At 54.8% G+C, this 16,935-nt stretch overlaps 2 protein-coding genes across 5 annotated transcripts; both read right to left on the bottom strand.

Annotated features, from left to right (window-relative positions):
* Nucleotides 1-4,464: 4,464 nt before the first annotated feature.
* Nucleotides 4,465-6,457, bottom strand: HSD17B1 (hydroxysteroid 17-beta dehydrogenase 1). The gene is given in 7 exon segments (XM_004434446.3): nt 4,465-4,557; nt 4,560-4,725; nt 4,814-4,991; nt 5,466-5,559; nt 5,692-5,871; nt 6,019-6,186; nt 6,295-6,457. Coding segments are annotated over 7 exon segments (924 nt in total). The 5' UTR covers nt 6,392-6,457; the 3' UTR covers nt 4,465-4,516.
* Nucleotides 6,458-6,922: 465 nt separating this feature from the next.
* On the bottom strand, nt 6,923-13,492 carry NAGLU (N-acetyl-alpha-glucosaminidase). Of its 4 annotated transcripts, none has more exons than XM_004434447.3 (6): nt 13,104-13,492; nt 12,113-12,260; nt 11,149-11,295; nt 10,888-10,973; nt 9,360-9,616; nt 6,923-8,369 (listed from the first exon to the last, which is right to left on the bottom strand). In XM_004434447.3, the coding sequence occupies exons 1-6, from the start codon at nt 13,475-13,477 to the stop codon at nt 7,054-7,056; spliced, it is 2,328 nt and encodes a 775-aa protein (XP_004434504.1). In that variant the 5' UTR covers nt 13,478-13,492; the 3' UTR covers nt 6,923-7,053. The 4 variants fall into 4 exon arrangements, with proteins under 4 accessions (XP_004434504.1, XP_087297321.1, XP_087297322.1 ...); XM_087441195.1 differs by having other exon boundaries at nt 13,130-13,344; XM_087441196.1 differs by lacking the exon at nt 13,104-13,492 and adding an exon at nt 12,657-12,762.
* Between the last annotated feature and the right edge of the window lie 3,443 nt (nt 13,493-16,935).

Raw genomic sequence — 16,935 nt, 5'->3', positions numbered from 1 at the left:
TGTAAAACCATGACTTAATATATTTTTCTTTTAGGGACCTTTTATAACTTAATGTTCTTTTTTTTTTTTTTTTTTGTGAGGAAGATCAGCCCTGAGCTAACATCCATGCCAATCCTCCTCTTTTTGCTGAGGAAGACCGGCCCTGGGCTAACATTTGTGCCCATCTTCCTCCACTTTATATGTGATGCCGCCACAGCATGACCTGACAAGCGGTGCATCGGTGCACACCCGGGATCCCAACCCCGGGCTGCCATCAGCACGGCGCATGCACTTAACTGCTATGCCACGGGGCAGGCCCCTATACCTTAATTTTCTATTAGCTTTTTGCAACAAAACTTTCAATAAGGTTATTTTTAAATGGTGCTGGGAAAACTGGACAGCCACATGCAAAAGAATGTAAGCAGACCATCTGCTATTGCCATTCACAAAAATTAACCCAAAATGGATCAAAGGACCTGAAGGTGAGACCTGAAACTATAAAACTCATAGAAGGAAATATAGGCAACACACTATTTGACATTGGTCATAAAAGAATCTTTTCGGATGCCATGCCTACTCGGATTAGAGAAACTAAAGAAAAAATAAGCAAGTGGGACTTCATCAGATTAAAGAGCTTCTACAAGACGAATGAGACCAGGATCAAAATGAATAGACAACCCACCAGCTGGGAGAAAATATCTGCAAAACATATATCTGACTAGGGGTTAATCTCCATAATATATAAAGAACTCACACAACTGCACAACAAAAAAACAAACAACCTGATCAAAAAATGGGCAGAGGAAATGAACACACACTTCTCCAAAGAAGATATACAGATGGTAGGACCGCCCCGTGGCTTAGCGGTTAAGTGCGGGCGCTCCGCTGCTGACAGCCCGGGTTCGGATCCTGGGTGCGCAGCAATGCACCACTTCTCCGGCCATGCTGGGCCCGCGTCCCACATACAGCAACTAGAAGGATGTGCAACTATGACATACAACTATCTACTGGGGCTTTGGGGGGAAAAAAATAAATAAAATTAAAAAGATCTTGTTTAAAAAAAAAAAAGAAGATATACAGATGGCCAATAGGCACATGAAAAGATGTTCAACATCACTAATCATCAGGGAAATGCAAATCAAAACAACACTAAGATATCACCTCACGCCCATTAGAATGGCTAGAATCACCAAGACAAAAAACAACAAATGTTGGAGAGGAAGTGGAGAAACAGGAACCCTCATACACAGCTGGTGGGAATGCAACTTTTGCAGCCTCTATGGAAAACGGTATGGAGATTCCTGAAAAAAAATCAAAAATAGAAATACCCTATGATCCAGCTATCCCACTACTGGGAATCTATCCAATGAACCTGAAATCAACAATCCAAAGAGGCTTATTCACCCCTATGTTCATTGCAGCATTATTCACTATAACCAAGAAGTGGAAGGAACCCAAGTGTCCCTCGACTGATGACTGGATCAAGATGTGGTGTGTGTATGCGTGTATATATATATATATACACGCATACACACACACATATACATATATATATACACACACACAATGGAATACTACTCAGCCATAAAAAAAGACAAAATCGTCCCATGTGCAGCAACATGGATGGACCTGGAGGGTGTTATGTTAAGTGAAATAAGCCAGAAAGAGAAAGACAAATACCATATGATCTCACTCATATGTGGAATATAAACCAACAGATGGACAGAGGAAACTGTATTGTGTTTACCAGGGGCAACGGGGGTGGGGGGTGAGCACAAGGGGTGAAGGGAGACATGTATATGGTGATTGACAAACAAAAATGTACAACCAAAATTTCACAGTGTTATAAACTATTAAGACGTCAATAAAAAAAAAACTTTCAATAAGGTTATTTTGATTTTTTCTTTTCATTTTTTTTTTCTTTTGCTGAGGAAGATTCGCTCTGAGCTAACATCTGTGCCAATCTTCCTCTATTTTGTATATGGGTTGCTGCCACAGCATGGACGCCGATGAGTGGTGTTGGTCTGCGCCCAGGAACTGAACCCAGGCTGCTGAAGTGGAGCATGCTGAACTTAACCGCTAGGCCACAGGGCTGGCCCCTCAGTAAGGTTATCTTGGAATTTTGAAGTTTTTGCTTTTAAGTGCACTTCTTAAATGATCTTATCTAATCAGAATGTTCCTTCTAATGGCCAATATAATTCCCCTGAGGCTGGTGGCAGTTTGGTAGGAATCTTAGCCACAAAAGGAAGTGCAACCCGCATTTCTGTCCAACCATCTCTGACTGCAAGATAGGGTGCAACCACATTTGTGTCCAGCCATATTTTGGGGCCCCAATCTGATGATTATTAAGCCAAGCCCTCGGGACACAAAACAAGCTTGGTAAGATTTTTGCTGTTCTTCGTAAATATTTACAGCTTTTGGAACCTTTAGTTTTTGATCAATTGAGCTAGAAGTTGCCGAGCTTGACTCTTTAAAGATTTCTCGAGTAGGGGGAGGACAAAAGGGGTAAAGGGGCACATATGTATGGTGACGGATGAAAACTGGACTGTTGGTGGCGAACACAATGCAGTCTATACAGAAACTGAAATATAGTGATGTACACCTGAAATTTACACACTGTTGTAAGCCAATATGACCTCAATAAAATAATTTAAAAAAAAAGAGTTCTCTGTTATCTGGCTCTTAAAAAGGAGCCCCAAATTGGCCACTGTAATTTTAAATTATCCCAGATTATCTTGCCAGCCGTTTACAGTTATTCCCATTTTGTTAAGCACTTGCAAGTCTCAGCATGAAGCCAGCTGGAGTTCCCAGAGGAGGCGGCCCATTTGGGAACTGGTAAGCTTTTAGAAGCTCAATTTCTGATTTTTCTATTAGTTTTGTTTTACTATAAAGCCTGAACAACTTCTAGGGACAGTGTAGTGGGTCAGAAATGTGCTGCTTGTGAGTGTTACTCCCTAGAGAAAGGTTGTAAACATTCTCTTATGTGCCTCAGTTTCTCCCACTGGCAGTCTAAAACTGCTGTGGGGGCTCTGAGCGCTGGCAGACCACTCCTCATTTGCATATCCCCCAACCAGCCTTTAATTAATTAACGTGAGTGATAGTGGAGTTCCCTATGGGACCGATAGGAGTCATGAGGATTGATCCTCCCGCACGTCCACATGGTTCTCAGTCACCTGAGAATGCCTTTCAGCTGGAAGGAGCTTGTGTGGGGTCTCCTTGGAGCTGAACAAGTTCAGACTCATTTCTCTGTCAAGCAGTTTGTTCAGACTTTATAAACACAATTCTTTCCCATGTAAAGCCAAATTAAAAAGGGCAGTCTACCCCATTCACTCCAAAGTTCCCCCTAGGCTTCCCTGGCCTAGGAAATTCCCCCTAGATTCCTCTTACCTAGGGTGTGTACCGGTACCCCCTTAAGACACCTAGTCTTAAGGCTCGAAAGAGCTCATATAACTGGACCATTGACTTAAAATAAGGAGGTCTGAGTTTCAGGAGAACTCACAGGGGTCACCTGAAGAATGCAGTGATCCCAGGGGCTCAATAGGCCACTATTGGTACTGAACGCCCATTCAGTATGGATTCCAGGTGGTCTCCAACGGGTTTCTCTGAAATCCTGCTGAAACTATGCCAAGAAATGTTGACACAAATAATGAGTAATCAATCTACAAATCAAAACAGGGGTGAGTTTATTATATGAGCCAGGTCTGAGGACTATAGCTCGGGGCCTTCCTTCCCCAAGTAAGGAAGCACACTGAAGAAGTGGGGTGTACAGAATGGCTACATACCATCTTGGAACAAAGGGCATACATCACATATGACAGGAATGTCTCTTTTACTACTTTCATGAGATGGTTGGCTGGCACACCAGGTCAGTGGTCGTAAGGTGAGCACAGCAGGTCAGTAATTAATCCTTGGCTTCTGGGAAGAAACGCTTATCCTTAAAGAGATGCAACATTCCTATCTTTAAGGGCATCATTGTTGTCTTTGGGACATTGTAAATGTTTAAAGCAGATGCACAATGCATGCTCAACAGGCCACATCAGGTCTTTCTGGAAAAACCAAGTCAGGCCGGATCAGTTTTAAAACGAATGGCTTTCTCATATACTCCAATATATCCTATTACTTTTCATTTATTCATCACCACAATCCATGACATAGATATTATACTCATTTTACATGGGAGAAAACAGATTCAGACCACAACCCAACTCTCCCCCCACCCAAGTCTGCCTAACTCCTACTGCTGCAAACACCCCTTGGGAATTCAGGGACCATTCTACTCCCCGCTCTGCGGTGGACTTGAGGCTGACCCTAGGCTAGCTCCTTCCTCTTTCCGGGCTTCAGTTTCCGAGGACCGCAGCGAACAGGCTCCTTCCTTATCACCCAGCCGCTGCACCGGCCAGCTGTGGCGCAAGTGCAGCGCAGTAAGGAGCCCTGCTCCATCCCTCAGCCGCACACCCCCGGGGGCGCAAAGGAGGACGCGGGAGACAGCGATGGACCAAGCCTTTATTATTGCGGGGCAGCGGGAGGAGCGCCGAGCTCAGGGCCCCCCCACTTCTCCGGCTCCGGCCTCCGCCCGGGCCCGTCGGGGTCCTCGGCGGGCTCGTCGGCGAACACTGCGCTGTGCATGGCGGCCACGTAGCTGCAGCCACTGGGGTCGGAGAGGCGCAGCTGTGCCAGGGGCAGGAAGCGCTCGGTGCTGAAGTAGCGCAGGGCCGGCCGCGGGGCGCGCAGCGCGGTGAGGAAGACCTGCGGCGGCGGGAGGAGACGCGCTGGCCGGGACTCGGCGCGTGGACTCGCGTGCCGCCCCGCTCCCGGAGCCCCGCCCGGCGCCCACCTCTGCCACCTCCTCCGGGTCCTGCGCCGCCTCGCAGTAGACCTGCTCGCAGTGGCGCAGGTAGCGGGAGAAGAGCTCGCGGGTCTCGGCGTCTGCGCCGTCCAGCTGCCCGCCCGGGCCGCCCTCCAGCTTCTCCTGGAAGGCGGTGTGCACCGGGCCGCACTCGATGAGGCTCACGCTGCGGGCCCGAGAGCGGCGAGTGGGCGCGGGCGGCTGCGAGGGGCCGCCGAGCGGGGAGCGGAGGGCCGGGAGGAGTCTGCGCGCGGGCGGGGGGCGCTTTAGATAACCAGAGCATTTGAAAAGCGGTTTACGGCCCGAAAAGCGCTTCCACATCCATTTGAGGATGGGAGAGAGACTCTGGAGTCAGAATTCCAACCTGGCTGGGTCACTTACAGCTATGTGACCTTGGGCCAGTCACCTAACCTCCCTGGGCCTGAGCTTCCCAGTAACAATACCGACACCTCACCAGCTAGGTCGGTAGGAGAAGTGAGATAACCCGTGCCAAGCGCCCAGTGCAGTGCCTGGCACACAACAAAGGCGAGCCGCAGTAGGGAGAGCCAGGGAGAACGCTTGAGAGCGGCTTCAACAAGACGGGGTGCTGGGCTTCCCAAAGTCAGGGTTCAGACGGGTCGGGGGCGGGGCGGTGACTCACTGGACCCCGAAGGGCTGCAGCAGAACCGCCAAACTCTCGCATAAACCTTCGATGGCGAACTTGCTGGCGCAGTAAACGGTGTTGAAGGGCAGCCCTTCGAAGGGAGATGAGGCTGCTGAGGCGCGTCGGGGAGGGGATCCGTGGAGAGCCCGCTGCGCACCCTGCAGCCCGGGGCCAGTCTCACCAGGCCCGCCCCTCCCGCTGCGTGCCGCCCGCTCCCACTCACCCATCAAGCCTCCCATGCTCCCGGTCACCAATATGCGTCCCGAGCGGCGGCGCTTCATGTCCGGCAGGAAGGCCTGCAGCGTCCGCACGGTCCCGGCCACGTTCACGTCCAGCACGGAGGCCACGGCCCCCGCCGTGAGCACCTCGAGCGGCCCGAGCAGGCCCCGGCCCGCGTTACACACTGTAGGGAGGGAGGCCCGACCCGCCCACCTCACTCACGGCCCTCCGACGGGTTCCCTGGGCCTCAGGACATCTTGGTTTGGACACAGGGCGAGGACATCTTGGTTTGGACACAAGGCTCCCGTACGTATGTTGCGGGGAGACTCACCCAGCACGTCCACGCGGCCCTCGGTCACGCGTGTCCGGGCAGCGGCCACGGAATCTGCGTCCCTCACGTCCATCTGCAAGGTCTCCAGGGAGCCGGGAGGGCACCCTCGGGCCCGGGCCGCCTCCCACAGCGGGCCCTGCGCCCTCAGGTCCCGCAGCGTGGCATACACTGGAGGTTTGGGCAGAAGACGAGGATCTGAATTCCCTGCTTACAGCTACCTAGGCCCCCTTGGACCAGGGGCTGCTCCCTTTTCTCCAACTTCGTGCCCTCCCGTACCTTTGAAACTTCGGGACGGGTCAGATGCCAGACGCAGGGCCAGGTGCAGGCCAATGCCCGAAGAACAGCCGGTGATGAGCACCACGGTGCAGTCCATGAGGAGACCAGTCAGGTACAGGAGGCGCCTGAGAGTGCTAGACCCGGGTCTCTGGGCTGGATATCACGTGCTACGCCACGCCTTGCCCGCCAGGGTCCCCACCCCTTGTTATGTCTGCCATGCAATCTCAAGGCTGAGCCCTCCTCTGGGTCCCTGGCCTGCTCTCCCCACCCTGCCCCAGGTTAAGGCAGAGATGAGGCCAATGCTTGGGACGTCAGTTCCTTAGTAGTTGGTCAGAGGGACGGTAAAATTTTGCAAGCAGGAGGTGTGGGCTCCCGTGTGGGCACTGAGTAGCCCTGGGCACATCTTCCCCTGGGCATGCCTGTGTCCCACAGGGACAATTAAGTTTGCCACTGAGGTTGTGAATGTAATTGCTTTCGGAGGGCATTCTCAGTTCAAAGCCCAGGGGTTAGTATTAAAAATGGGGAGGCTGAGGCAAGGCAGCAGGGAGAACTGGCCCCACACCATTGTGCACACTATAGCCCTGAGTCCTCCCAGGCATCATGGCAGTGACATTCTGACAGACAAGTCTAGGTGATTCATCAGTTTATTAAGTTGTGTTAAAACAGTACTTTGATCCCAAACTTGGGGTAGTGGGGGAGGGCAGCTTATCTCCCTCCAAACGGCCCATACCTGATCCCACCAGTATGTCTTGAGTTCCTTCACCCAGGCCTGGGGACCTTCTGTGACGCTTGTCCAGCTCCAGGCCCCAGGAACCTGCCTGGAGTTGGAGTTTGAGGAGAACATGACCCAGGGGTGGTTAATCTGTCACAAGAGCCAGCCACCCACCGGGGGTAATATTTGAGAAAGAACTTCTTGGCTAGGTCCACGGTGTCCCCTTGGGGCTGGCTAGGATATCTCTGTGTGCTGAGGACGAAGGCCTGCTCCAGCTGGAAGGCGTTCTTGTCAAACTGGTGCTGTTGGAAGGGGATGCCTTGGGCCAGGCTCTCAACCAGCATCTCCATGAAGAGCCGCCAGCGGGGGGTGTAGTAGTTGGCCACCAGTCCCGCCAGCTGCTTGTTGGCATAGTCTAGAATGTTCCCCTCTGGCCCCCAGAGGGTCAGCTGGTAGCGACTGTTCTGCTCATAGAAATGGGCCTCGGCCTCACTGACTGCCGCCTCGTGGGCCTGCTCCAGCCAGCTGCCCAGCAGGAAGTGGCTGTCACTAGCCAGCACCTTGTCCAGTGCGGGCAGAAGCTCGTAGGCCAGCATGCCTCCGGCCCGCAACAGGGGAACCAGCTCCTTGTTCCGGTAGGTGGTCCTCACCTCCTCATAATACAAGCTGATCAGCTCCTGGGCGGCCTGGCGAGTGACGTCCACCAGGTCGTAGCGGAAGGCCGGGCTGCTGGCCAGGGCGGGAGCAGCAGTCAGCAGCAGCCCCCAGGCCTCAAACACGTCTGATCGGTTGTACCAGACAGTGGTAACCATCTGCAGGGATGGCCGCCTGACCAGGGGGCTGCGATTGTGCCCACTGCAGGCCTCGCCGGAGCAGTTGTAGACACTCCTGAGAAGTAGCCTCCAAGCTGCCTCTGCGTCCTTGTGGGAGACCCCATAACGCCGGGCCGCAAAGCTGGTCACCCAGGCCCCCAGATCTGCCACTGGGTCCTTCCGCCAGCCCAGCTCAGCCATGAGGGCATAGACCACTTCGTTCTGGCCGATGCCCTCAGGGGCCATGCCCGTACCTACCATGGTGGAGTTGGGGAAGAGGCGGGCAGCTGCAGGGCCTCGGTTCACGGCCTCCAGGGCCCCGAACAGGCCATGGTTGCCCCCGAAGTTATGCAGCATGCACCAGATGAAGGGCTGGCCCTGGAAGGAGGCTGTGCGGATATACACGGGCTGGCTCTCTGCAAACAGGTCCAGAACCAGGAGGCGGCCACGGGGCACCGCCCTCAGCACAGCCCCCACCTGGGCAGGCCCCCAGAAGTCGGGCTGGTGCTGGAAGAGCCAGCCTTGGAGCAGCCACGTGGCCTCAGGATCCACTGTGGTCGGGGCAAGGGGGACAGAGAAAAGGGGTGATGAGAGGAGAGGGGGCCAGAGGAACACTCACCCCATTCTACAGATGAGGAAACAGAGGTCCAGAGAAGTTAAATGACTCTCTATCGCAGGACACTCCTTCCGCTGTAACCCCCCACCCAGCAGGGCATTCCATCACACACCCTTCCCCTCTCCTCCTCTTCCCAACTGGGAGCTCCAGGATGGTGTTTGTCAAGCTTTATGGAGCATCAGGATTACCCGGAGGGCTGGTTAAAGCATGGATTCCTGGGCCCTCGCCCCGGTCATTGTGATTCACAGGGTTTGGGGTGGGGCCTGAGAATGTGCAGGTCTGACGCATACAGACCTGGGGTGATGCTGGTGCTGCTGGTCCTGGTCACGCTCAGAACAGCGCTGCTCAAGGGAGCCCGAGCCCGTTTGTTCCATTCCTGGCTGACACAGAGGCCTCCCCGCCCCGCCATCCCAGACCTGGCCCGTCTCTACCCATCCCCTGAAGGGGCAGGAGGGAGCGCTGAGTATACATTTGTGCACCAGGAAGGGCACCTTCCAGCTCTGGGCACATCCCCTAACCTCCGGCCTGTGTTACCGACCTCAGCATGGAGATAGAGACCAAATACAATATTTTCAATAGCCAGCACTTCATGACACTTCACTCTGGGCTGGGCATCATTCTACTTATGAGGGAGCCCATTTTACAGAGGAAGCAACTGAGGCACTGGGATGGAGGCAACTTGCTGCAAGTCAAACAGGCAAGAAGTAGCAGTGCCAGGGTTTGGACAGGTTGTCTGGCTCCAGAGCTCACCTCTCAGCCACAGTGTTATTAAATGAGATGGTGTGTGTGTACAAGGGCTTGGTAAACTGTAAATTGCTGTGTGTTATTATTCCCAGTCCCTCCTCCCACCCCCACTGAGTTCGGCCACCCCCATCTCCCGGAGGGTCCGGGGGGCTTCCCTTCCCCACTGCCCCTGGCACCGAACCTGCAATCATGGCCTGGTAGACAGCGGCGGTGGCTGCAGCGAGGTAGGAGGGCTCCGAGGAGGGGGGCTGCATCTCGTTGAAAGTGTCGGCCCCATAGATGTGATCCGTTCCAAACTCTTTGGTCAGCTCCCACAGGAAGCGGCTCCCCACGATGGTGAATAGGCGGTCTTCCGGAGCCAGGAGGAAGGAGCAGGAGTAGGAGCAGTTGAAGTGTCCCCAGCTGCCCAACTGGGTGACATTGACCTGAGGGAACACCCTGGGGTGGGGGGGATGACAGTGTGGACATTACTGAAGGCTGACACGGTCTCATTCACCGCCAGCCTCACTAACTCATCTGCAGTTCCTGGAACTCATCCTGGTCTCTCATGCCTCCGTGCCTTTGCACATACTGTGCCCTGTGCCTGGAGTCCTTTCCTCCTCCCTCCCTGCTTCTCCAGCTGGTTATTCCCCAACATCCTTTATTTATTTATTTATTTATTTTTTTTTTTTAAAGATTTTATTTATTTTATTTTTTCCCCCCAAAGCCCCAGCAGATAGTTGTATGTCATAGCTGCACATCCTTCTAGTTGCTGTATGTGGGACTCGGCCTCAGGATGGACGGAGAAGTGGCGCCTCGATGCGCACCCGGGATCCGAACCCGGGCCACCAGCATTGCAGCGCGCGCACTTAACCACCAAGCCACAGGGCCGGCCCCCCCAACATCCTTTAAGTTTCACTTCATCTGGAAAGCTTTTGCTATCTCTCCCCCTCCCACTGGCTGAAACAAGCGACACTCAGTTTTCAAGACCTGGCCCAGTACTGCCTCTGCTCTGAGCCCTTGCTGTCCCTCTTCCCCACACAAGTGACCTTGACAGAGGAGAAGTGGGCCCACACATATTCCCACCCTTATCATTGTATTGCATCCCCCTGCCAACCTATCTCCCACCAGGGGCGGGAACTCAGTGCCCCTTTGTCACTGCATCTGCAGGGCCCAGCACAGAGCTGGGTCTGGCAGCCCCAAACAGCCTGACAAAGATTCGCTGAATGTATGCACGAAGCTCTTGCCACCAGCTGACCGGAGAAGGGTGGCCGGTAAGGCCAGCAGCGTGTGCAAGCACTGTGAGAGCACTGGGAACCCGGTGCTCATGGGCACGAAGGAGGTGGTGACCAACGCCAGGCTAGGCTTCCTGAAGGAGGAGGGGTCTCAGCTGGGCCTTGAAGAATGTTCCCAGCCACAGGAGAGGGTGGGGAGGTAGCACAGAGGAGCAGAGGAGCAGGAAGGACAGAGGAGACCAGTGCACCCCTACTACCACTAACAAGAGCTGCCATTTGCTAAGACTCTGTGCCAAGCCATATGTATTTTCCAAGTGAGGAAACTGAGGCAAAGAGCAGTCACGTAATCTGTCCAAGGTCACATGGCTACTCGGTAGCAGAGCCGGGACTCGAGCCCATGCCTGCATCCAGTGCTTGTTTTCCTTTAAATCATGGCCTGCAGGGGAAAATAAATTCCCTCTCTGAGCCAAGTAGGGGGTAAGGGGGAAACCTCACCTGGTGATAGCCTTGGGGACATGGCCAGCGAATGCAGGCAACACCGGGATCATGCCGAAGGAGCGCATCCGGTCCAGGATCCGGTGCTGGGAGGAATGGGACAGGGAGCTGGTGAGCACGGCCCAAGCGGGAGGCCCTCGCGCCCCAGGACACCCAGAGTCCCCACGGTCTGTTAAGAGCCCCGAAGTGGGCCCAATACCACTTCCCCGGCCCATGACTGTCCAGTGCCCATTCTGCCCCTTCCCTTCCCCATCCTTTCACCTGCAGGTACAGCTGCTTGAGGTGCCAGGAGCGGGGCAGGGGGCCATCCCAGGTGTGCAGGTTGCCCATGCGCCCCCAGGCCAAGAAGGCAGGGCCAGTGAAGTACTCATCGATCTCTGACTGGGTCAGGCCCAAGGCCAGGTACACCTGAGGAGGAGGGCGATGTATTACACACAAGTAATTACATTCATTTCCAACCATTGATTCATTCATTCAACAAACATCCATTCATCTCTTCTCTGTGCTGCGCCCTAGGGTTACTAAGACAATATGCTACCCTGCCTGCAAGGAGCCCACAGTCCAGGTGAAACAGATCTGTGAACAGGTGGGTTTACATATTCTCACCCTTGTCACATGCGTGAGGTGAGGCACAAAGGGGCTCTCCCCAAGATGGGGAAGGGGCCTCAGAAGGCTTCATGGAGCAGGGCTGGCTAGAAGGATGGGTGCGGACAGCTCTGCAGGGAGCTTAAGCAGCCCCAGGGGCAGCCAGAGCCCTCAGGGCCCAGGTAGGGAAGCTCCCAGGCTGCGCAAAGCTTGAAGGCAAAGATTTGCATTTCAGAAAGGACACTCTTGGTGGAACCTGGGGAGCCAGGAGTCCTGTTCAGAGGCTCTTGCAGGGGTCCAGGGAGAGGGGGTGAGAGCCTGAACTAGGGGATGGAGAGGATAAGGCAGACCAAGAGCTGCTAATGAGATAGAACCCACAGAAGCCGCTGACTGACCGGATGTGAAGGTGGGGAGACAGGGAAGCTCAGCTTCTTAAACTGTTTACAGTGGGGTGCTGGGGTCTAGCCCATGGTAAGCACCCCTACATGCTTGTCTTAGCAATGAAAGCCTCAGTTTCCAGAAGGCTGGAGCCATCGTGCATAACACAAACACTCTGGAGCCTTTTTCTCAGTGCGCCAGACACTACGCTGATGTGGCGGAGGTGGGGACACCTGGGGTGGCCCGTGTCGTGGGCACCCACCCGCTGCCAGATGGCCTCCTGGCCGCTCCAGGCCAGCGCCAAGTTGATGCCATTCAGCGCCATCCAGTCGATCTCCCGCTCCCAGCGGGCCCAGTCCCACCACACGAAGGAGTAGCTTTGCGTGCACACGTTCTGGTAATAGCGGTACCTGTGGGCAGGGGCATGAGCTGGGGCACGTCCCTGGGGGCAGAGAGGATGTCCCCCACCCCTGAGGGTCCATTGCCCTTGAACGTACCCTACCCTAGATCTAGCCCAGAGGGGAGGGGTCCAAACATGGCCTCTCTACGGCTTCATGCCAGGATCCACCCCAGGTGGAGCTGAGACCGAGTACCTGAGCTTCTGAAGCGCCAGCCCACCAGCCCCCAGCACTCCACCAGGGTCACCTAGCCTCACAGATATCTGGAACAGCATAATCCATTTTCACTCAGCTCTTCCAGTGCACAGCGTTTAAGTGCTATACAGCAAAGTTGGTCCCTGTCCTGGAGTGGGGGGGGGGTCCCACTTCCCACAGTCTAATGGGGAGATACACGTGTGAACGCATCACCTCCATGCAGTGGGGCAAGCGCTAGAACAGAGGCCTGTGAGAGGGCGGTGTCATTCCTCAGTAAGCATCTTTGAAGAGAGGGCGGGGAAGAAAACGAATAGTATTTACTGATCACCAATTCTGCACCACAAATTCTACGCCCATCATCGTGCAAATCCTCACAACCAACACTGCACGGTAGGTGTCATTATTTCCATTTTTCAGATGGGCCAACTGAAGCTCTGAGAGGCTGACTTGCTCAAGGACACACGGCTTTTAGAGGCCCGAGTCCTGTGACCCTAAGGGCCAGCGCTTCCTTCTCAGTCTTAGTTCCTTAGGGACTAGGCTGGCGCTGGGGTGGGGCGGGACTTCAGCGAGGCGTGGGCGCCCCGGGGGCTGGAGGCGGGAGGCAGGTGCAGGGTTGCTGCGCGAGGGCGTAGGGGCCGGACGGGCGGTCCGGCCCGGTACCTGTTGGGTGTGGCCTCGGTCAGCACCTCGGGCACGGCGGGCAGCGGCTGCGGCAGGCGCAGCTGAGAGCCCGACCAGGCCACATGGCAGCCGCAGAAGTCGCGCAGGTAGCGGTGCAGCCCCGCGGCGGCGGCCACACCGGTGGAGCCGAGCACCTGCACCCGCGCCCCGGCGCCGCCGCCGCTCAGGCGGTAGGTGTCCAGGCCGGACTCGGCCGCCAGGGCGCGCTCCACTGACACCGAGAAGGCGGCTGCCGGCCCGGGCCCCAGCAGCCGGGTCAGCAGCGCCCGCACGGCCGCCGCCTCCCGGGCCTCGTCCCCGGCCGCGGCCAGGAGCAGGAACCCCAGCGCCACGGCCACCGCCACCGCCTCCATGGTCCAGCGGTCTCAGCCTGGCGGCGGCCACGCGGGTAACCAATTCGGGCCTCGGGACTAGGGGGCGGGACGGCCCGCGTCCAATCAGCTGTGGGCCTGGGGTCACGAGGAACTGAAGCTAAAGCGCTGGTCCGCTGCCGGGAGACCGGCTTCCGGGTCCCAGACCAGCGCCCGGGGGGTGTCCTCTGACCGCATGTGGTGCGGGAGCGCGTGACCCCAGTAACCTCAAAAGTCCAGGGCTTATGTGACCCGCTGTCCTTCCAAAGCACCTTCAGGTACAACGCGCTTTCACATGCACATCACTTTCCTTCCATCCATCCAAACATCCAATAAATATTTATTTCGAGTTGATTTTGTACCAGGCACTGCCACTCCTCTCTGGGGGAGACCTAGAAATCAAATATTTATATACATAAAGATTTACATTATAGTTGTGATGCTGTGAGGAGATACAAGGGTACCAAGCCAAAGGCTTCCAAAAGGAAGTGACATTTAATCTGAATTGGGATTGACTACAAGAAGAGGGAGGGGAAAGCCTTCCAGGCAAAGGAAATGCATATGTGAAGACCCCGGAAGGGTAAAGAAAGAGCTGGGCAGATTTGAGGAATAAAAGGTTATGAAGTCGGAGGAGGGATGGGCCATGTGAGCCTGGACTGGCTATGGGGCAGGGCCTAGTGGAAGGGTAAAGAAAGAGCTGGGCAGATTTGAGGAATAAAAGGTTATGAAGTCGGAGGAGGGATGGGCCATGTGAGCCTGGACTGGCTATGGGGCAGGGCCTAGTGGGCATGTTAAGGGCTTTTTCCGTGTGATCTTTAAAGGGTAGCAGTAGCAGGACAGGAGTTACCTTCATTTTACATATTGGGAAACTGAGGGCCAGAGAAAGGAAGTGACTCGGACAAGATCAATAACCAGTAGAAAGCGGGTCTGGGCCTAGAGCCGGGCACTCTAACTCCCAGGTCAGCGTTCTTGCCACTATTCCCCAAGTATCCCAACTTCAGGCTGTCTGCTGCAGGGAGGGGTTCAGTGGGGCTGTGTGGTTGTGAGGAGTGGTGGGCCGTTTAGAAAGACTGTCCTGGGCCGGCCCCATGGCTTGGCGGTTAAGTGCGCACGCTCCGCTGCTGGCGGCCCCAGTTGGGATCCCAGGTGCGCACTCACTCACGGCTTCTCCGGCCATGCTGAGGCCGCGTCCCACATACAGCAACTGGAAGGATGTGCAGCTATGACATACAACTATCTACTGGGGCTTTGGGGGAATAAATAAATAAATAAAATTATTAAAAAAAAAAAAAGAAAGACTATCCTTTTTAAAAGCATTCTGAGTCCTTTTGGAGGCAGGTACAGATTTTTCCAGATTGTCAGGCCTGCATGAAGCCTCTTAGAGACAGGGAAGGGGTCAGAGGAGGGTTGCCAATCCAGAGAATCCAGAGCCTGGACTGAAAGAACATGGGAGTCCACTGAGCTTGCCCTGCCCCTCTGCCCCCTGCCCCCAGCTGCTGACACAAGCTGCAGTCCCCCTGCCTTGTTCCTGGCTCAGAGAGCCACTCCTAGAGAAGGTGCAGCCCCGGCCCCCATTCAGTTCCTAGGATCAGAAGGTTCTCAGCCTTTCCCAGGGAGCAGCTCCAAGATGGGCCCAGAGAGATGTAGCCTCATGGGGCTGTAGCCTGTAGCCCCCCAGGCCCCTCTCCACTTCCCTCCAACATGCCCCCTCCAGTCCCTCCTCCAAACACCTCTTGCTCCAGGTGAGATTTGTCAGACTCTCCTCATCCTAAGACCTGTTTTACCAGCATTTCTGGATCTTAGGGAACACATGGGTGGGGGGAATTGGGCTGCAGGTCCACCGTCAGGCTCAGGGTGCCTCTGTGTGGGGTCTGGATTCATCCAGAGTGGTGGGGGGTTGCTGGCAGGGGCAGCAGGTTGGGGACATCATCCAGGGGGTTGGTAGCACATTCAAAGCCTGAGCTCATGGCTGCTGGGGCAGGAGCTTCACCCATTACTCCGGACATGTCACACTCTTTTCTCATCTTCCTCATCAGGCTGGGAACTCCTTGAGGACAGTAGGGGGCTGGCTAAAGAAATTAAGGTACATCTGGGCCGGCCCCATGGCTTAGCGGTTAAGTGCGCGCACTCCACTACTGGCGGCCCACGGTTCGGATCCTGGGCGTGCACCGACGCACCGCTTCTCCGGGCATGCTGAGGCCACGTCCCTCATACAGCAACTAGAAGGATGTGCAGCTATGACATGCAACTATCTACTGGGGCTTTGGGGGGGAAAAAAAAAAGGAGGAGGATTGGCAAGAGATGTTAGCTCAGAGCCAGTCTTCCTCAGCAAAAAGAGGAGGATTAGCATGGATGTTAGCTCAGGGCTGATCTTCACAAAAATAAATAAATAAATAAATATCCTTTAAAAAAAGAAAAGAAATTAAGGTACATCAATAGGATGAAATATCAAGCCTTTGCTAAAAAAAGAATGAGGCAGATGTGTTGGTGCTGATTCAGAATGTTTTGCAAACTATATTTAAAAACAGAAAATGACAAACCACTGGGTATAGTACACTCCCATTTGTGTCAAAAAAAAAAAAAAAAGGCTATGTAAACAGTGGTTGCCTCTAGTGAGGTCCTGGGACGCTGGGGGTGGGAGGAGGCCTTACTTTTATAATAGGGCCTTTCATACTGTTTGATGCTTTTACCGTGTGACACATTTTATTACTTTTTCAATTAATGGTGTGAAACAAGTCGGTCCGGCTCCCGCTTTCCATCTCCTCTTTTGTTGGTGGCCAGCCTGACCATCTGCCGATACACCCCACAATACCTCCAAGATCCCTTGTCTCTTTCTGCCCTGACAATCCATTTGCCTGTCTGTCACAGCCCAGCTAGGATCCCACCCACCTTGCCTGTGAGGAAGAATGAGTCCTTCCCTGTCTGGCCACCAGGGCGCAGCCCATGCCTTGGACATGCCTCAGGTAAGCTGGGGAGCTGGGAGGACAGGCAGGTCACTCTCAAACCTGAGGGGAGCTCCAATGCCCCTTCCACGCAGGGCTCCTGGGGCAGAAAGAGGTGCGGTCCCACCCAGGTCCCCAATGAAGGACAGGACAGAGAGTGGGGTCCTGAAGGTGGTGATGGAATTGTCCCCTCTCTCTATAATGTGGAGCAGGCACAAAGCCACCCTCTCCCAAGCTGATTCCAGGACCTCAAGATGAGAGGCATTTGCTGGACAGGGGTACAGACTCACTTAGCAGATGTCTGGGGTCCAGGGATTCCACAGGAAGGGGATCAGGGTAGAGAGCATGTCCCTTAAAACAGGAGCAATGGATCCATCCTATTCCACATCCCCACCCCAGGGCTCCTGGGACTTCCTACACCCTCCATGGCTCAGTTCCTGGTCAGCCCATCATTAGCTGGCTGGGCTGGAAGCAGCCCAAGGCCACTAGATTCTGGGAGCTCAGTTTAGCCAATGACCC

Source organism: Ceratotherium simum, chromosome 16, assembly GCF_057802395.1.
Source record: "Ceratotherium simum simum isolate JZ-2026a chromosome 16, ASM5780239v1, whole genome shotgun sequence".
Taxonomy (NCBI): domain Eukaryota; kingdom Metazoa; phylum Chordata; class Mammalia; order Perissodactyla; family Rhinocerotidae; genus Ceratotherium; species Ceratotherium simum.
This window is presented reverse-complemented; position numbering and strand designations above follow the sequence as displayed.